Consider the following 21,596-nt stretch of genomic DNA (forward strand, 5'->3'; position numbering starts at 1 on the left):
GCGCAAAAACTCACTCTGAGAGCCCCCACCTATCCACTTACGCAATGTGATCCTTCACGCTCATTTTTCAAAATAAAAGCCTGAAACTATGTCTAAAGACTGTTGACACATTGGGGAAGCCATAGAAAAAGGAATCTGGTTGATATCCCTTTAAATGGAGGATAGGTATGCATAGGAACAGAGAGGTTTCAAAATAAGAGGCACTTCCTGATTGGATTTTCCTCAGGCTTTCGCCTGCAATATCAGTTCTGTTATACTCACAGACAATATTTTTACAGTTTTGGAAACTTTAGAGTGTTTTCTATCCTAATCTGACAATTATATGCATATTCTAGTTTCTGGGGCTGAGAAATGGCAGTTTCAAATGGGTACTGCCCCCTACACACAAAAGGTTAAAACCTCATCTTTATCAAATGAATGGGTGGCTTTGTCTACAAATGGGTGGTTTAAATTGTATCTAATTATATTCTCAGCATTACTTTATCAAATCTCTAGTAATTGATTATACACACATACAATTTATCATATTTTAAAATATTCACAGAATCCATATAAAACGTAAGAAAATCTTAGGTACTCAGACAGAACTTTAAAGATCACCCACACAGGATTGGTCAGATGTTCAGACAGAACTTTAAAGATCACCCACACAGGATTGGTCAGATGTTCAGACAGAACTTTAAAGATCACCTACACAGGATTGGTCAGATGTTCACATAGAACTTTAAAGATCACCCACACAGGATTGGTCAGATGTTCACATAGAACTTTAAAGATCACCCACACAGGATTGGTCAGATGTTCACATAGAACTTTAAAGATCACCCACACAGGATTGGTCAGATGTTCACATAAAACTGGTCAGACGTCCACACAGAACATCAGAACATAATTAAAAGGTTACCCACACAGAGTCAACCTACCACGCTCAAACAGAAAACTCCTACAAATATTACCTAGTGATCTCATAACAAAATACTCGCACAGAGTAACCCAGGGCATACCTGGCTAGCACATTTAAAATAATTGGAAGTCACCACCTCTGCGAGTCACTTAGACAGTCACACAGACACACAGAATGAGGTCCTTCTTCCAATAGGGCTTCACCAAGTACCATGTTTCACTCAGAACACACAGTCCCCTGGCCCCTCACCCCGACAGACAGCACCAATCCACACTGTGATCAATTCAGTATCAGGACGGCTCTAGGTCACCTGTAACCAACCAGTGGCAGAGTATCTTTGAGTCCACAAACTCTCAGATTACTCTCCTCTGACTCGGCCCTGCTTACGCCTCCAAGGGGCCCCCCCACACAGGAATTCACACTCAGAGTATACGTAACAGAGGCATATTTTTTTTTTTAAACTTGACTTCAAGTGTGTGTGGTTCGCTCACCTCTTTCTTTAAAAAAAACTCAGTATCATTTATATCCAAGACACACCCCTCTCAACTCAAATAACAGATCTTAGGAACATTACAAAGGAAGACTTTACTTGAGAGAGGAGTATCCCATAGCCAGACAGCATTAGCTATACACTATCATTCAGTTTGCTCTCTTAGACGAGGTTCTACTTCTTGTTCTTGGTAATTCATATTACCAAACCATTACCTCATCCAATGGCATATATCAATTGTCAATTCTAGATACTCCCATCTCAAATTACAATCCCTCCTGGACAAGCTCACGGAGACAGTTAGCCTCTTAGGTCATATACTAGAGCAACATCAGAGGGACATTGTAACGATTCTCGTCCTCCACTTCTGAGGAGGAGTAGTAAGAAGGATCGGAGGACCAATGCGCAGCATTGTAAGTGTTCATTATATTTATTTATAACTCAGAGCACTAAATAATAAAACAATAAAGAGAACGAAAAGAAACCGGAACAGTCCTGTACATAAAACACGTGTCAGACATACAATGGTTCCAGACACTGCTATACTCCTCCCCCCAATGAGAAAAGGAGGGAGTGACTGGCACACAGACATTGTGGAGCCAATAGATAGTTGGTTCCCCCTCAATCATCCCTTCACATGGTTTAAAAGATACATTCACATATGAAGACAAGCCTGACCTCTCCCCTCTCTGGGCCCCAGGTGACTGAGCCCTAGCTGAGAGGGGATAACTGCAAATGGCCAACCCCTCTCTGGGCCCCAGGTGACTGAGCCCTAGCTGAGAGGGGATAACTGCAAATGGCCAACCCCTCTCTGGGCCCCAGGTGACTGAGCCCTAGCTGAGAGGGGATAACTGCAAATGGCCAAGCCCTCTCTGGGCCCCAGGTGACTGAGCCCTAGCTGAGAGGGGATAACTGCAAATGGCCAACCCCTCTCTGGGCCCCAGGTGACTGAGCCCTAGCTGAGAGGGGATAACTGCAAATGGCCAACCCCTCTCTGGGCCCCAGGTGACTGAGCCCTAGCTGAGAGGGGATAACTGCAAATGGCCAAGCCCTCTCTGGGCCCCAGGTGACTGAGCCCTAGCTGAGAGGGGATAACTGCAAATGGCCAACCCCTCTCTGGGCCCCAGGTGACTGAGCCCTAGCTGAGAGGGGATAACTGCAAATGGCCAAGCCCTCTCTGGGCCCCAGGTGACTGAGCCCTAGCTGAGAGGGGATAACTGCAAATGGCCAAGCCCTCTCTGGGCCCCAGGTGACTGAGCCCTAGCTGAGAGGGGATAACTGCAAATGGCCAAGCCCTCTCTGGGCCCCAGGTGACTGAGCCCTAGCTGAGAGGGGATAACTGCAAATGGCCAACCCCTCTCTGGGCCCCAGGTGACTGAGCCCTAGCTGAGAGGGGATAACTGCAAATGGCCAAGCCCTCTCTGGGCCCCAGGTGACTGAGCCCTAGCTGAGAGGGGATAACTGCAAATGGCCAACCCCTCTCTGGGCCCCAGGTGACTGAGCCCTAGCTGAGAGGGGATAACTGCAAATGGCCAAGCCCTCTCTGGGCCCCAGGTGACTGAGCCCTAGCTGAGAGGGGATAACTGCAAATGGCCAAGCCCTCTCTGGGCCCCAGGTGACTGAGCCCTAGCTGAGAGGGGATAACTGCAAATGGCCAACCCCTCTCTGGGCCCCAGGTGACTGAGCCCTAGCTGAGAGGGGATAACTGCAAATGGCCAACCCCTCTCTGGGCCCCAGGTGACTGAGCCCTAGCTGAGAGGGGATAACTGCAAATGGCCAGGGGATAACTGCAAATGGCCCCTCTCTGGGCCCCAGGTGACTGAGCCCTAGCTGAGAGGGGATAACTGCAAATGGCCAACCCCTCTGGGCCCCTGGGCCCCAGGTGACTGAGCCCTAGCTGAGAGGGGATAACTGCAAATGGCCAACCCCTCTCTGGGCCCCAGGTGACTGAGCCCTAGCTGAGAGGGGATAACTGCAAATGGCCAAGCCCTCTCTGGGCCCCAGGTGACTGAGCCCTAGCTGAGAGGGGATAACTGCAAATGGCCAACCCCTCTCTGGGCCCCAGGTGACTGAGCCCTAGCTGAGAGGGGATAACTGCAGGTGACTGAATGGCCAATGGCCCTCTCTGGGCCCCAGGTGACTGAGCCCTAGCTGAGAGGGGATAACTGCAAATGGCCAACCCCTCTCTGGGCCCCAGGTGACTGAGCCCTAGCTGAGAGGGGATAACTGCAAATGGCCAACCCCTCTCTGGGCCCCAGGTGACTGAGCCCTAGCTGAGAGGGGATAACTGCAAATGGCCAACCCCTCTCTGGGCCCCAGGTGACTGAGCCCTAGCTGAGAGGGGATAACTGCAAATGGCCAACCCCTCTCTGGGCCCCAGGTGACTGAGCCCTAGCTGAGAGGGGATAACTGCAAATGGCCAACCCCTCTCTGGGCCCCAGGTGACTGAGCCCTAGCTGAGAGGGGATAACTGCAAAGCCAACCCCTCTCTGGGCCCCAGGTGACTGAGCCCTAGCTGAGAGGGGATAACTGCAAATGGCCAACCCCTCTCTGGGCCCCAGGTGACTGAGCCCTAGCTGAGAGGGGATAACTGCAAATGGCCAACCCCTCTCTGGGCCCCAGGTGACTGAGCCCTAGCTGAGAGGGGATAACTGCAAATGGCCAACCCCTCTCTGGGCCCCAGGTGACTGAGCCCTAGCTGAGAGGGGATAACTGCAAATGGCCTCTGCTTCAGTGAAAAACACCACTTCAAATTGTGCTACGAATCGAGCCTGTCGATCACATTTGACTGTGTAAAACATAGCAGTACTATTTATTTATCTGAGATTAAGGCAGATATATATAATTTTGCAAAGAAACATAATGTTTTGTCTTCAAGTGATAGATTTTAAACAAATACATGTCTGTCATTGAAGAACCCCATGTCATGATTACATAGTGAAAAAACACACCAATATCATTCATAAATTCTGTAAACAATAAAAGCTAATTTATGAACATTTCTGAAAATGGATATATAGCTTTTTGTAATGAAACTCTTCTTATGTTTCCCCATCTGAGCTCAGAGGAGATGAGAGATGTAATGTTTGTCTCTGTTGTGTTGAAGTCCAATCCAGCAGGAGAGACCAGCCTCCCCTGTTCCCAGCTGTGTGTCCATGAAGAGTGACCGGTCTATGGGTCTACCTATACTGTTTAGAGAGGGAGACTTTTCTACTGAACAAAGGTAAGAAGAACTCATGGGTCCTGGTCAGTGAGTTAAACAACACTGTCTCTAGTCATTTCTCCTCTCCCATTTTCCCATTTATTGTTGTTGTTTTCATAATCCATAGGCTAATCCTTTTGTCCATTTTCATAGTCCTAAAACAATATTAAACAAACACAACATTCCCTCTCTGTGTGTGTGTATGTGTATGTGTGTGTGTGTGTGTCTGTGTGTGTGTTTTACTCCCTGGATGAGGAGATGTAATCTCATGTTTTGTCCACAGAAACCAACAGGAGAGATCAGAGTCAGAGATTCTCAGTGGTCAGTCTTCCCAGAGTCATCAAACAGACCTGGCCTCCATATTCAGTGTATGTGGTCCTGTTATGTACATTTGTTTCTGTTTACCTCAAGTAAAGTTGATCTGTCAATCATTCGTTAATGTGTTAATGAGAAAGCATTTCTTCTCTTGCTTAACTTATTTACTTGATTTATTTCAGTTGCTTGAAGAGAATATTATGACTTTGTGAAGAACGAGCTGAAGATGTTCAAGAGGATTCTTAGTCCAGAACTCCCAGAAGGCTTTGAGAGTCAGAAGCAGGATAAGGAAGTGGTGGATGCTGAAGATGAAAAGCAGGAGAGCAGTGCCAGAGAGGGGGCTCTGAAGATCACACTGCACATCCTGAGGAAAATGAACCAGAAGGAGCTTGCTGACACACTGGAGAAAAGTAAGATCTGTCTGCCTCATGTTGAATGATGTTTTATAACATTTAAAAGCTGTAGCTAAAGTACAGCTAAAGTAGCTGTGTAACTCAATGATATTGTAGTCAGCCTTAACACAAGACCCAGTGACCTCGTCAAGTAGCAGCAGGGATGTGTTGTGTTGATTCATTTAGAGAGAGAGAGAGAACATTAATAATACCATCAATAATACAGGTAATGATATAATCAGTCACACCAGTCTGTAATGCATTATGAAAATATTTACACATTTATACAGTCATTTAAGAGAATAAATTATTATAATGTAAAACGTTATAACAGTCCTACAATACTGTAGGCATTAAAACAGACATAATATTAATATCGTCTGTGTTATTTCTTCATTCAGATGAGCTTGCTTTGATTTGCCAACGTGAACTCAAATCTAATCTAAAGAAGAAGTTTCAATGTGTATTTGAGGGGATCGCTAAACAAGGAAACCCAACACTTCTCAATAAGATCTACACAGAGCTCTACATCACAGAGGGTGGAACAGGAGAGGTCAATAATGAACATGAGCTGAGACAGATTGAGACAACAACCAGGAAACAAGCAAGACCAGAGACTGCAATCAAATGTAACGACATCTTCAAACCCTTAACTGGACAAGACAAACCTATCAGAACTGTGCTGACAAAGGGAGTCGCTGGCATTGGAAAAACAGTCTCTGTGCAGAAGTTCATTCTGGACTGGGCTGAAGGAAAAGCAAATCAGGATGTCCAATTTGTATTTTCATTCCCTTTCCGGGAGCTGAATTTGATGAAAGAGAACAAACACACTTTCATTGAACTTCTCAATCACTTCTCAATGGAAACCAAAGAATCAAGAATCTCCAACTACGACAAGTACAAAGTTCTGTTCATCTTTGATGGTCTGGATGAGTGCCGACTGCATCTAGACTTCAAGAATAACAAGATCTGTTGGGACGTCACAGAGTCAACCTCAGTTGATGTTCTGTTGACAAATCTCATCAAGGGAAATCTGCTTCCCTCTGCTCTCCTCTGGATAACTACCCGACCTGCAGCAGCCAATAAGATCCCTTCAGGGTGTGTTGACCAGGTGACAGAGGTACGAGGGTTCAATGACCCACAGAAGGAGGAGTACTTCAGGAAGAGATGCAGTGACGAGGACCTGGCCAGCAGAATCATCTCACACATAAAGACATCAAGGAGCCTCCACATAATGTGCCACATTCCAGTCTTCTGTTGGATTTCTGCAACAGTCCTTGAACACATGCTGAAACTCAAGAGAGAAGAGATGCCCAAGACTCTGACGGAGATGTACACACACCTTGTGGTGTTTCATACCAAACAGAATAATGAAAAGTATCTTGGGAAAGAAGAGACAGGTCCACACTGGAATAAAGAGAGCATTCTGTCACTGGGAAAACTGGCTTTTCAACAGCTTGTGAAGGGCAATCAGATTTTCTATGAAGGAGACCTGAAAGAGGCTGTCATTGATGTCAGTGAAGCCTCAGTGTACTCAGGATTGTGCACACAGCTCTTTAAAGAGGAATGTGTGCTGTACCAGGACACGGTGTACTGCTTTGTTCATCTGAGCATTCAGGAGTTTCTGGCTGCTGTATATGTGTTCCTCTCATTCATCAACAACAATGAGAATCTAATGGACGAACCTCAATCAATGTTCAGATACTTTTCGTCGCTCTTCAGAGAGAAGCCTAAAGTTACTGAAGTTACTTTCTACAAGAGTGCTGTGGATAAAGCCTTACAAAGTGAGACGGGAAACCTGGACCTTTTTCTCCGCTTCCTTCTGGGCCTCTCACTGGAGTCCAATCAGAAGCACTTACGAGGTCTACTGACAAAGACAAGAAGCAGCTCACAGAGCCATGAAGAAACAGTCAAGTACATCAAGGAGAAGATCGGGGAGAATCCCTCTCCAGAGAGGAGCATCAATCTGTTCCACTGTCTGAATGAACTGAATGACCATTCTCTAGTGGAGGAGATCCAAAGATACCTGAGCTCAGGAAGTCTCTCTAGAGACAACCTGTCACCTGCACAGTGGTCAGCTCTGGTCTTTGTGTTGCTGACTTCAGAAAAGGAGCTGGATGTGTTTGACCTGAAGAAATTCTCCAGATCAGATGAAGGTCTTCTGAGGCTGCTGCCAGTGGTCAAAGCCTCCAGAGCTGCTCTGTGAGTACATAAAATGACATTCAAGAACTAATCATCGGGCAGAAATATTACGTTAAGAGAAAAATATGTACTCAAATTTGGATATAATATTATTGTCACGACTCCCCTGCCTGTTCTCGGCGGTCGTCACCGGCCTACTAGCCGCCACCCTTTTCCGTTTTCTGTTTGTTTTGTCTTGTTAGTTGCACCTGTGTCTTTTGTGTTTGCCTGATGGGCTTCCTTATTTAAACCTAGTATTCCCGCCCTTGTTTTGTGTGGGATTGTCCTTATGTTACGTGTTTGTGTTGTTGGCTGTGTTCGTGCTCAAGGACCCGGTGTTTTGGGCATTGCTTTTGGTGTGACATTAAAGTGCACTTCTCCCTTGGTACTCCCTGCTCTCTGCACCTGATTCCTCACACACCTAGTCTCCCGTGATAATTATATTATATCAGTGCATTGATTTTCACAACAGTTTAACATATTGACCATACGAGACAGAAGATGAATCTATATGTTGTTTGAGAGAATAAACCAAATGCATCTGCCATTGTCCTTCTACACTACTCGTTAAATCAACAGTGTGTTTGTGAAGTCATGATGATCTCTTTGTCAGGCTGTCAGGCTGTGGAGTCACAGAGGAAGGCTGTGCTTCTCTGGTCTCAGCTCTGATGTCAAACCCCTCACACCTGAGAGAGCTGGATCTGAGTAACAATGACCTGAAGGATTCAGGAGTGAAGCTGCTCTCTGCTGGACTGGGGAATCCCCACTGTAAACTGGAGACTCTGAGGTCAGTATTCCTGTAGTTGGTCAACAAGTGATAACTGTTCACCAGATCCACATGTGTTTACCAGACACACATAGTCCACACCATATGTGTTTGGACAGTGAAGCTTACAGTTTTAAATGTGGTGCTTTGCTCCAGCATTTTGGATTTGAGATACAATGTTTCATATTAGGAGACAGTACAGAATGTCACCTTTTATTTGAGGTTAATGGTGAGAGGTTAGTATGTTTTGTTGTAGCCTCTGTTATTGGTAATGGTGAGAGGTTAGTATGTTTTGTTGTAGCCTCTGTTATTGGTAATGGTGAGAGGTTAGCATGTTTTGTTGTAGCCTCTGTTATTGGTAATGGTGAGAGGTTAGCATGTTTTGTTGTAGCCTCTGTTATTGGTAATGGTGAGAGGTTAGCATGTTTTGTTGTAGCCTCTGTTATTGGTAATGGTGAGAGGTTAGCATGTTTTGTTGTAGCCTCTGTTATTGGTAATGGTGAGAGGTTAGCATGTTTTGTTGTAGCCTCTGTTATTGGTAATGGTGAGGGGTTAGTATGTTTTGTTGTAGCCTCTGTTATTGGTAATGATGAGAGGTTAGCATGTTTTGTTGTATCCTCTGTTATTGGTATTGGTGAGAGGTTAGCATGTTTTGTTGTAGTCTCTGTTATTGGTAATGGTGAGAGGTTAGTATGTTTGTTGTAGTCTCTGTTATTGGTAATGATGAGAGGTTAGCATGTTTTGTTGTATCCTCTGTTATAGGTAATGGTGAGAGGTTAGTATTTGTTGTAGCCTCTGTTATTGGTAATGGTGAGAGGTTAGCATGTTTTGTTGTAGCCTCTGTTATTGGTAATGGTGAGAGGTTAGCATGTTTTGTTGTAGCCTCTGTTATTGGTAATGGTGAGAGGTGAGCATGTTTTGTTGTAGCCTCTAACTTACTCACTCATCATTCATGTTTTTTCTCCAGTCGTCATTTTAATATTCGGCAAAACATAACACAAAACAAACTGCAAAAGCAACCAAATACTAAACTTTTTACTAATCAGTGAATTTGTCAGAATACTTATGACTTCTTCAAATGGGGGGACTAGATATATAAAATCTTATTTTTCTAAAAGGTGAAACAGATATTTATTAAAATACCCTCAAATTAAAGGTGACATTATATACGGTCACCTCATATGAAACATTTGATCTGAAATCCAAAATGTTGGAGAATAGAGCCACATTTAAAATGTTAGCTTCACTGTCAAAATAGATATGGTGTGGACTATATACTCAATACAATCTAAATCTGATACCTCACTGTCTAAATAGATATGGTGTGGACTGTATACTCAATACAATCTAAATCTGATCCCTCACTGTCTAAATAGATATGGTGTGGACTGTATACTCAATACAATCTAAATATGATACCTCACTGTCTGTCTTTTGACTGATACTGCTTTTTAAACTGGACTATTCAGTCTACTCAAATATTTGTACTATATATTTTTCTATCTACAACAATACTTTGATCATTTGTCATTTCTAATAATGCAACATTCATTTATGAGTAGATATCGGTTTCAAAACACTGATGTATCTGAATATGTTGAAAAAATCTCTTGCAACTATTTTCACCACCAAAGAATAGCAGTGTGATTTTAATATGATTTGACTCTTTGCAGGCTGTCAGGCTGTCTAGTCACAGAGGAAGGCTGTGCTTCTCTGGTCTCAGCTCTGAGGTCAAACCCCTCACACCTGAGAGAGCTGGACCTGAGCTACAATCACCCAGGAGAGTCAGGAGTCAGACTGCTCTCTGCTGGACTGGAGGATCCACACTGCAGACTGGAGAAACTCAAGTAGGTAGAGGGTTTATGTCAATGTTCATATCAGACATGTTTGACTCATCAGGCTAGTTAAGACAAACATTCTTACCACCACTTGGACAACTTATGACTGACTGTGTGTGTCCATTGTGTGTGTTTATCCCGTGTGTGTGTGTCCAGGTTGTCTCCAGTGTGTGTTCATTGTGTGTGTGTGTCACACTGTACACGCACACACACCCACAGACAACCATTCTTAGTTATTTGCAGACCATTCTTGTGTGTGTGTGTGTGTGTGTGTGTGTGTGTGTGTGTGTGTGTGTGTGTGTGTGTGTGTGTGTGAGTTCAGGTGTATCCCTCAATGACTGTCTGTTCTTCTGCTTACCGCTACAGTGTGGAACATGGTGGAGAGAACAGAATGAAACCTGGGCTTAGAAAATGTGAGTGTTGACTGCTGTGAAGAATATGACTAAGAATAAGTCTTAATTCAAGTTAAGTCAAAGTCAAAGACCACCATCATTACTTACTTGGTCATATTAAATATCAGCTGTAGTTCTACAGAAGCAGAAATCAGGGACACCAACGTTTACAAAGAGTTGCTTTGTGTGTGTGTGTGTGTGTGTGTGTGTGTGTGTGTGTGTGTGTGTGTGTGTGTGTGTGTGTGTGTGTGTGTGTGTGTGTGTGTGTGTAATTAATGGAAAAAGTGTGTTTATATTACCATACAGTATTACATATGATCATTCAACAAGTCTCAAGTTACAAGTCTCAAATTTTGATACCTACAAACATCTACATTAAAAATTAAATTAATTAGTGAATAGTGAGTTAACATTCTAATGTGAATGATGATGATTTCTAATATTGTGTCTGGTTTCATCCATCAGATGTCTGTGATCTCATACTGGACCCAAACACAGTAAACAGACACCTCTTTCTGTCTGAGGAGAACAGAAAGGTCACATGGAGGATAGAGGAGCAGCCGTATCCTGATCACCCAGAGAGATTTGAGGACTGTAGACAGGTGCTGTGTAGAGAGGGTCTGACTGGGCGCTGTTACTGGGAGGTAGAGTGGAGTGGGATAATGGGGGCTGATATAGGAGTGACATATAAAGGAATCAACAGGAGAGGAAGGGATAAGGACTGTTGTCTTGGATACAATGACAAGTCCTGGAGTCTGACCTGCTCTGACAACAGTTACGCTGCCAGGCACAATAATAACGACAATACCATAGACGTCCCCTCCTCCAGCTCCCACAGAGTAGGAGTGTATCTGGACTGGCCAGCCGGCACTCTGTCCTTCTACAGAGCCTCCTCTGACACACTGACCCACCTGATCACATTCACCTCCACATTCACTGAGCCCCTCTATCCAGGGTTTAGGATTGAGGATGATTTATTTGGGATTTCCTCAGTGTCCCTGTGTCAGTGATACATACACACACACACACACACACACACATACACACTGACACATTGGAAACACACGTTCACACGTTCACACACACTCAACACACACACATACGTGTTTATATCACCTACTGAGGCCACCTGTTCTCACACCACATCCAAGTTCCGACCAACTAGTACCATCTGGGGACAATAGTGTCGGCTGTTGTTCAGGGAACAAGGGTAAAATGGATTCTAATCTAGATCAGTTTGAATTGCCTTTCAGCATATCAGAAACCACTAGATCATGGATTCTAATCTAGATCAGTTTGAATTGTCTTTCAGCATATCAGAACCCAGTAGAGAATGGGTTCTAATCTAGATCTGTTTGAATTGTCTTTCAGCATATCAGAACCACTAGAGAATGTTGCCAGGTGTTCTCTTTAGCATATCAGAACCACTAGAGAATGTTGCTGGGTGTTCTCTTTAGCATATCAGAACCACTAGAGAATGTTGCTGGGTGTTCTCTTTAGCATATCAGAACCACTAGAGAATGTTGCTGGGTGTTCTCTTTAGCATATCAGAACGTTGCAACGTTCACGCATCTGAACAAGCAGCTCCATTGATTTGATCACCCATCTGCACAAGCAGCTCCATTGATTTGATCACCCATCTGCACAAGCAGCTCCATTGATTTGATCACCCATCTGAACAAGCAGCTCCATTGATCTGATCACCCATCTGCACAAGCAGCTCCATTGATTTGTTCACCCATCTTTACAAGCAGCTCCATTGGTTTGATCACCCATCTGCACAAGCAGCTCCATTGATCTGATCACCCATCTGAACAAGCAGCTCCATTGATCTGATCACCCATCTGAACAAGCAGCTCCATTGATCTGATCATCTGAACAAGCAGCTTGGAAAAGAGACCCTGAAAACTGAGAATTGTGACCACACCCACTCCACTGAGTGATTGCTTTGCAATGCTTGCAGATAGACACTGATTTCTTCCAACCACTCATTGCTGAATTTGCGATTTCCAAATTGTTGTGTAATCTTTCTGTCCAATGGCCGATGAGCACCGACACGTTGTATCTATGATTTCTCTTCATATGACAAAGATTAAAAAGGATTTGCCAGTAGATTGTCGACGTGATTAATGATGATGACAACTAGCTAAGATTGTGAAGGTATGATGGTGACATGATCAGTCCAATCAAAGCGGCTGTAGATATAACGTGATTTGATGTCATTTTATCTATGGCCAATGACCTTGAGCCTTCTTGGATGGGCAATTCTAATGTAACTATGGCAGCACCCAAGGGGCTTGAATTTTTCTAGCTCTACTCTTAGATTTGGCAGTGACATAGTGTGACCATGAGTGACAGAACACTGAGCCAATCACAGCGCAACTAGAGAACATTACCAACCCCTACACTCCATATTTCCACTGGCTGCCCCACCACTACAGAACATTACCAACCCCTACACTCCATATTTCCCGCTGGCTGCCCCACCACTACAGAACATTACCAACCCCTACACTCCATATTTCCACTGGCTGCCCCACCACTACAGAACATTACCAACCCCTACACTCCATATTTCCACTGGCTGCCCCACCACTACAGAACATTACCAACCCCTACACTCCATATTTCCACTGGCTGCCCCACCACTACAGAACATTACCAACCCCTACACTCCATATTTCCACTGGCTGCCCCACCACTACAGAACATTACCAACCCCTACACTCCATATTTCCACTGGCTGCCCCACCACCAGAACATTACCAACCCCTACACTCCATATTTCCCACTGGCTGCCCCACCACTACAGAACATTACCAACCCCTACACTCCATATATCCCGCCGGCTGCCCCACCACTACAGAACATTACCAACCCCTACACTCCATATTTCCCGCCGGCTGCCCCACCACTACAGAACATTACCAACCCCTACACTCCATATTTCCCCCGGCTGCCCCACCACTACAGAACATTACCAACCCCTACACTCCATATTTCCCGCCGGCTGCCCCACCACTACAGAACATTACCAACCCCTACACTCCATATTTCCCGCCGGCTGCCCCACCACTACAGAAAGCACTGAGTTAGGCTGAAACACCTGCATTTTAGAGCTGCCTTACTGGAGAAAGCATTAAAGAGACCTGGTTTGTATGGAGGCTTTATGAACTCAATGATGTTTTATTTGTTTGCAAACTGATATGTGATAATGCTAAAATAACATGCAAAACAGTATACCCCAAAAATAAAATAATATTTTTTTGTTTGCTAGAAATGTGTGACCCCACCTGCCCTGAATGTCGTGTCGCCACTGTGTGCAGTTTATACTAATTCTTATTTACATATTGATGTGGTTCATCTCTACCTCAACAGGTATTGTCACTGTATATGACAGTTAATATCTAAAAACAGGGTTTTTATTGAAAGTTCACGGCTTTTTGCAATCCTCTGGTACCCAGCGAAGTAGCACATTCCCACCGTTAGTAAGTCTCAATGCATTGAAGTATACAGGACACTCCCTAACAGGACACTCCCTAACAGGACATTCCCACCGTTAGTAAGTCTCAATGCATTGAAGTATACAGGACACTCCCTAACAGGACACTCCCTAGCAGGACACTCCCTAACAGGACACTCCCACCGTTAGTAAGTCTCAATGCATTGAAGTAAACAGGACACTCCCTAACAGGACACTCCCGAACAGGACACTCCCTAGCAGGACACTCCCTAACAGGACATTCCCACTGTTAGTAAGTCTCAATGCATTGAAGTATACAGGACACTCCCTAACAGGACATTCCCTAACAGGACACTCCCTAACAGGACACTCCCTAACAGGACACTCCCTAACAGGACATTCCCACCGTTAGTAAGACTCAATGCATTGAAGTATACAGGACACTCCCTAGCAGGACACTCCCTAACAGGACACTCCCTAACAGGACACTCCCACTGTTAGTAAGTCTCAATGCATTGAAGTATACAGGACACTCCCTAACAGGACACTCCCTAGCAGGACATTCCCTCCGTTAGTAAGACTCAATGCATTGAAGTATACAGGACACTCCCTAACATTACAGTCCCTAACAGGACACTCCCTAACAGGACACTCCCTAACAGGACACTCCTCTGTGTTGACCTTCTACTACCATGTAGTGGAGCCAGTAGTCTTCCTCTGAGGGGTGTTTCTGATGGCAGTGTCCTAGGTGTTGACCTTCAACTGCCATGTGGTGGAGCCAGTAGTCTTCCTCTGTGTCAACCTTCAACTGCCATGTAGTGGAGCCAGTAGTCTTCCTCTGTGTCGACCTTCAACTGCCATGTGGTGGAGCCAGTAGTCTTCCTCTGTGTCAACCTTCAACTGCCATGTGGTGGAGCCAGTAGTCTTCCTCTGTGTCGACCTTCTACTACCATGTGGTGGAGCCAGTAGTCTTCATCTGTGTCGACCTTCTACTACCATGTAGTGGAGCCAGTAGTCTTCCTCTGTGTCGACCTTCTACTACCATGTGGTGGAGCCAGTAGTCTTCCTCTGTGTCAACCTTCTACTACCATGTAGTGGAGCCAGTAGTCTTCCTCTGACCTTCTACTACCATGTGGTGGAGCCAGTAGTCTTCCTCTGTGTCGACCTTCTACTACCATGTGGTGGAGCCAGTAGTCTTCCTCTGTGTTGACCTTCTACTACCATGTGGTGGAGCCAGTAGTCTTCCTCTGTGTTGACCTTCTACTACCATGTGGTGGAGCCAGTAGTCTTCCTCTGTGTTGACCTTCTACTACCATGTGGTGGAGCCAGTAGTCTTCCTCTGTGTCGACCTTCTACTACCATGTGGTGGAGCCAGTAGTCTTCCTCTGTGTCGACCTTCTACTACCATGTGGTGGAGCCAGTAGTCTTCCTCTGTGTCGACCTTCTACTACCATGTGGTGGAGCCAGTAGTCTTCCTCTGTGTTGACCTTCTACTACCATGTGGTGGAGCCAGTAGTCTTCCTCTGTGTTGACCTTCTGACTACCATGTGGTGGAGCCAGTAGTCTTCCTCTGTGTTGACCTTCTACTACCATGTGGTGGAGCCAGTAGTCTTCCTCTGTGTTGACCTTCTACTACCATGTGGTGGAGCCAGTAGTCTTCCTCTGTGTTGACCTTCTACTACCATGTGGTGGAGCCAGTAGTCTTCCTCTGTGTTGACCTTCTACTACCATGTGGTGGAGCCAGTAGTCTTCCTCTGTGTTGACCTTCTACTACCATGTGGTGGAGCCAGTATGTGAGCCAGTAGTCTTCCTCTGTGTTGACCTTCTACTACCATGTGGTGGAGCCAGTAGTCTTCCTCTGTGTTGACCATGTGGTGGAGCCAGTAGTCTTCCTCTGACCTTCTACTACCATGTAGTGGAGCCAGTAGTCTTCCTCTGTGTTGACCTTCTACTACCATGTGGTGGAGCCAGTAGTCTTCCTCTGTGTCGACCTTCTACTACCATGTAGTGGAGCCAGTAGTCTTCCTCTGTGTCGACCTTCTACTACCATGTAGTGGAGCCAGTAGTCTTCCTCTGTGTCGACCTTCTACTACCATGTGGTGGAGCCAGTAGTCTTCCTCTGTGTCGACCTTCTACTACCATGTGGTGGAGCCAGTAGTCTTCCTCTGAAGGGTGTTTCTGATGGAGGTTTAACTTTCCATCCAAACTGTTCACCAGTCTTCCTCATTAATGTGCAGATGTTTATGAAAACATTTAGATAGGTAGAGATGTTTATGAAAACACATTTAGCATATTCACTTATGTCTAATTAAAATAATTCAAAGTTCATTTGTTTCATAAGGTTCCTATAGGGGGTTCCTTCCTAGAGAACTGCTATACATTCTGCCCTCTATTATAGGGAAACAAGTGACATTTCAATAAAAAGTGTTTATTTAGAATTAAAAACAATGAGTTCAGCCTTGGAGCTTTCATTAGGGCCGTGCACCTTGGTTGGACTGAACATAGAGACAGACTGTATACTTCTATTATACATGAGTCAGTTAGAGTCAGAGATCATATCTCAGTCAGATGTTTAACATTAGTGGAGGGGTCTCAGTTAGAGTCAGAGATCACATCTCAGTCAGATGTTTAACATTAGTGGAGGGTCTCAGTTAGAGTCAGAGATCACATCTCAGTCAGATGTTTAACATTAGTGGAGGGGTCTCAGTTAGAGTCAGAGATCACATCTCAGTCAGATGTTTAACATTAGTGGAGGGGTCTCAGTTAGAGTCAGAGATCACATCTCAGTCAGATGTTTAACATTAGTGGAGGGTCTCTGGATATACACTGACTGGTAACAGTGAGAGAAGGGCTGACGTGGTGCTTCAGCCCTTTTTAATGTGCACATGATCTGGCTCCTCTAAGCTGCCCAGTTGACGGTGAGCCAGCTGAACCTGGTGTCCCACAGCGTGGTGGCTGCTCCCTACCAGTGGGAGTACCCCTATCTGCTCAGTATCATCCCCTCCCTCTTCATCTACCTGGTGTCCCACAGCGTGGTGTCTGCTCCCTACCAGTGGGAGTACCCCTATCTGCTCAGTATCATCCCCTCCCTCTTCATCTACCTGGTGTCCCACAGCGTGGTGTCTGCTCCCTACCAGTGGGAGTACCCCTATCTGCTCAGTATCATCCCCTCCCTCTTCATCTACCTGGTGTCCCACAGCGTGGTGTCTGCTCCCTACCAGTGGGAGTACCCCTATCTGCTCAGTACCATCCCCTCCCTCTTCATCTACCTGGTGTCCCACAGCGTGGTGACTGCTCCCTACCAGTGGGAGTACCCCTATCTGTTCAGTATCATCCCCTCCCTCTTCATCTACCTGGTGTCCCACAGCGTGGTGACTGCTCCCTACCAGTGGGAGTACCTCTATCTGCTCAGTATCATCCCCTCCCTCTTCATCTACCTGGTGTCCCACAGCGTGGTGTCTGCTCCCTACCAGTGGGAGTACCCCTATCTGCTCAGTATCATCCCCTCCCTCTTCATCTACCTGGTGTCCCACAGCGTGGTGACTGCTCCCTACCAGTGGGAGTACCCCTATCTGCTCAGTATCATCCCCTCCCTCTTCATCTACCTGGTGTCCCACAGCCTGGTGGCTGCTCCCTACCAGTGGGAGTACCTCTATCTGCTCAGTATCATCCCCTCCCTCTTCATCTACCTGGTGTCCCACAGCGTGGTGGCTGCTCCCTACCAGTGGGAGTACCTCTATCTGCTCAGTACCATCCCTCCCTCTTCATCTACCTGGTGTCCCACAGCCTGGTGGCTGCTCCCTACCAGTGGGAGTACCTCTATCTGCTCAGTACCATCCCTCCCTCTTCATCTACCTGGTGTCCCACAGCGTGGTGGCTGCTCCCTGCCAGTGGGAGTACCCCTATCTGCTCAGTATCATCCCCCCATCTGCAGCTTCATGGCCCTGCCCAGAAACAGCATCAGCTTCCTGGTGATCTCCATGATTAGGCCTCTTCTGCATAGTGCCGCTCATCTACGGGGGTATGGAGACGTTCCCGGAGGCCAAACAGCTGTACCGCTTCATCTTCGTCTTCTCTGCTGTGTCCATCATGTACCTGGTGATGGTGGTGCAGGTGCACGGCTGGCAGATCTACTACAGCAAGAAGCTGCTGGACGCCTGGGTCACCTCCACACAAGACAAGAAGCTGCTGGACGCCTGGGTCACCTCCACACAAGACAAGAAGCTGCTGGACGCCTGGGTCACCTCCACACAAGACAAGAAGCTGCTGGACGCCTGGTTCACCTCCACACAAGACAAGAAGCTGCTGGACGCCTGGTTCACCTCCACACAAGACAAGAAGCTGCTGGACGCCTGGGTCACCTCCACACAAGACAAGAAGCTGCTGGACGCCTGGGTCACCTCCACACAAGACAAGAAGCTGCTGGACGCCTGGGTCACCTCCACACAAGACAAGAAGCTGCTGGACGCCTGGGTCACCTCCACACAAGACAAGAAGCTGCTGGACGCCTGGGTCACCTCCACACAAGACAAGAAGCTGCTGGACGCCTGGGTCACCTCCACACAAGACAAGAAGCTGCTGGACGCCTGGGTCACCTCCACACAAGACAAGAAGCTGCTGGACGCCTGGTTCACCTCCACACAAGACAAGAAGCTGCTGGACGCCTGGTCACCTCCACACAAGACAAGAAGCTGCTGGACGCCTGGGTCACCTCCACACAAGACAAGAAGAAGAAATTAGCACAGAGGAGGTCGTCATTATTGGAACATCTGACAAAGAACAAGTAGTGCTGCCTGCCACTGTCTGCCACTACTTCTAGGCTTATCTTCCATCTATATTTGAATTCTACATCCCTAATTGATAGTAGGACACATTGGAATCCTTAATACCAGTCAGGAGGCTGTTCTGTCCTCTTCTCAGTATCTGAAAGTGACCTACGAAAGTAAATGGGGGCCCCCCAGTCGGTAATTTGAGCATGATTACTACAAGGTTAGATAGCTGGCTAGATTATTTTACCAATATAAAATATTAATCCAATTCTTTTAGATTTGTGGGTAAAGTAGTGAACGAGTGTACAGTTCAGGACGAAGGTGATAAAATTGGGACACACCCACAGACTAGGTCAGGCCATGATGTGGCCTTGTTCAGAAGGAAGGTGATATAATTGGGACATACCCACAGACTAGGACAGGCCATGATGTGGCCTTGTTCAGGAGGAAGGTGATATAATTGGGACACACCCACAGACTAGGTCAGGCCATGATGTGGCCTTGTTCAGGAGGAAGGTGATATAATTGGGACACACCCACAGACCAGGTCAGGCCATGATGTGGCCTTGTTCAGGAGGAAGGTGATATAATTGGGACATACCCACAGACCAGGTCAGGCCATGATGTGGCCTTGTTAAATAACAATAAAATAGCTATACTGCAGCAGCTTTGCATCTATTGTCTCTTATTATTTAATGAATTACATGAATTAATGATAATTCACCACTATCACTACAGAAAATAAGATTATTGTTGTCAGGTTTGACAACAGCTAAAATGATGTTGGAACTAAGATGGCACCACCTCACCTCATTGGATCAGCACTTTCTACACTGTTAGGATCCATGGGTCTACCACCACACCTCATTGGATCAGCACTTTATACACTGTTAGGATCCATGGGTCCACGACCACACCTCATTGGATCAGCACTTTATACACTGCTAGGATCCATGGGTCCACCACCTCACCTCATTGGATCAGCACTTTCTACACTGTTAGGATCCATGGGTCTACCACCACACCTCATTGGATCAGCACTTTATACACTGTTAGGATCCATGGGTCTACCACCACACCTCATTGGATCAGCACTTCATACACTGTTAGGATCCATGGTTAGGATCCATTTATCCACTGTTAGGATCCATGGGTCTACCACCACACCTCATTGGATCAGCACTTTATACATATAATTTATTAACAACCATCCACTGCTGGGATCTTTGCGGCCAAACAACAATTGACAGCTGGTTCTCTGCAGCTGAAACCATAAAGTGTTTTTTATTCAACAGATTGACCTTCATTATAATTTTAATCCAAATGTGGCCTAACTGATTTTATCACATCTTCATTTAGTATTTATTTTAATGGTTGGGTGGGTTGGGGTGGTCCCAGGAGGGGTTGGAGGGTGGGTTGGAGTGGTCCCAGTAGGATTGGAGTGGTCCCAGTAGGATTGGAGTGGTCCCAGTAGGATCGGAGTGGTCCCAGTAGGCTTGGAGTGGTCCCAGTAGGGTTGGAGTGGTCCCAGTAGGATTGGAGTGGTCCCAGTAGGGTTGAAGTGATTCCAGTAGGGTTGGAGTGGTCCCAGGAGGGGTTGGATGGTGGGTTGGGGTGGTCCCAGGAGGGGTTGGAGGGTGGGTTGGAGTGGTCCCAGTAGGATTGGAGTGGTCCCAGTAGGATTGGAGTGGTCCCAGTAGGATCGGAGTGGTCCCAGTAGGCTTGGAGTGGTCCCAGTAGGGTTGGAGTGGTCCCAGTAGGTTGGAGTGGTCCCAGTAGGGTTGAAGTGATTCCAGTAGGGTTGGAGTGGTCCCAGGAGGGGTTGGATGGTGGGTTGGGGTGGTCCCAGGAGGGGTTGGAGGGTGGGTTGGGTTGGTCCCAGGAGGGGTTGGAGGGTGGGTAGGGGTGGTCCCAGGAGGGGTTGGAGGGTGGGTTGGTTTGGTCCCAGGTGAGTGATTGTATATGTGGTTAATTATATTTTTGTATTTCCCCAAAATAACTGGTTTACATAACACACTGATATATATATACTCCCCCAAAAAAAAAAAAAATATATATATATACATCATATATAAAAATACATATATATATTTATATATTAACAGTATTGTGTCTCTAGCTGTATAACCATTCCTGCTGCTATTTGTTCTGATATATATATATATATATATATATATATTAACAGTATTGTGTCTCTAGATGTATAATCATTCCTGCTGCTATTTGTTCTGATATATATATATATATATATATATTAACAGTATTGTGTCTCTAGCTGTATAACCATTCCTGCTGCTATTTGTTCTTGTCTTTGTTCCTTTAAAATAAATAATAAGTTGATCACAAAAAAAGGAAAAGAGTTTCAACTGAAAATCAGAGAGTGTCAGTCACATGCTTCCACTGTGGCAAGGTGGGACATCAGCCTTCTACATGCTGAGGTAAGGACATGGTCCAGCCTGTGGCAAGGTGGGACATCAGCCTTCTACATGCTGAGGTAAGGACATGCTTCCACTGTGGCAAGGTGGGACATCAGCCTTCTACATGCTGAGGTAAGGACATGCTTCCACTGTGGCAAGGTGGGACATCAGCCTTCTACATGCTGAGGTAAGGACATGGTCCAGCCTGTGGTAAGAAAATGCACATTTGACAAAACCTCTAGAAACAAAAAGAGAACAGAAAATGAATAATCACACTGGACTGGTCATCAGTGCAGACCTACCTGCCATCTTAAAGAACACACTGGACTGGTCACAGTGGAGACACAGACCTACCTGTCATCTTAAAGAATCACACTGGACTGGTCATCATCAGTGAAGACAATGACAGAAAAGACCAGTAGACAATGACACATGGAGACACAGACCTACCTGTCATCTTAAAGAAT

The 21,596-nt window shown here is 45.9% G+C and overlaps 1 protein-coding gene and 1 pseudogene across 1 annotated transcript; both read left to right on the forward strand.

Moving 5' to 3' along the window:
• Positions 1-4,568: 4,568 nt before the first annotated feature.
• Positions 4,569-11,523, forward strand: LOC121844604 (NLR family CARD domain-containing protein 3-like). The gene is made up of 8 exons (XM_042314884.1): positions 4,569-4,617; positions 4,880-4,964; positions 5,094-5,321; positions 5,705-7,505; positions 8,098-8,271; positions 9,924-10,097; positions 10,455-10,501; positions 10,946-11,523. Exons 3-8 carry the CDS (start codon positions 5,138-5,140, stop codon positions 11,488-11,490), a joined length of 2,925 nt encoding a protein of 974 aa, XP_042170818.1. The 5' UTR covers positions 4,569-4,617; positions 4,880-4,964; positions 5,094-5,137; the 3' UTR covers positions 11,491-11,523.
• A 4,951-nt stretch (positions 11,524-16,474) lies between these two features.
• LOC121844606 lies at positions 16,475-18,146 on the forward strand (annotated as a pseudogene).
• Positions 18,147-21,596: the final 3,450 nt, after the last annotated feature.

The sequence above is a fragment of the Oncorhynchus tshawytscha genome, unplaced genomic scaffold (genome assembly GCF_018296145.1).
Source record: "Oncorhynchus tshawytscha isolate Ot180627B unplaced genomic scaffold, Otsh_v2.0 Un_contig_3886_pilon_pilon, whole genome shotgun sequence".
In the NCBI taxonomy this organism is placed as follows: domain Eukaryota; kingdom Metazoa; phylum Chordata; class Actinopteri; order Salmoniformes; family Salmonidae; genus Oncorhynchus; species Oncorhynchus tshawytscha.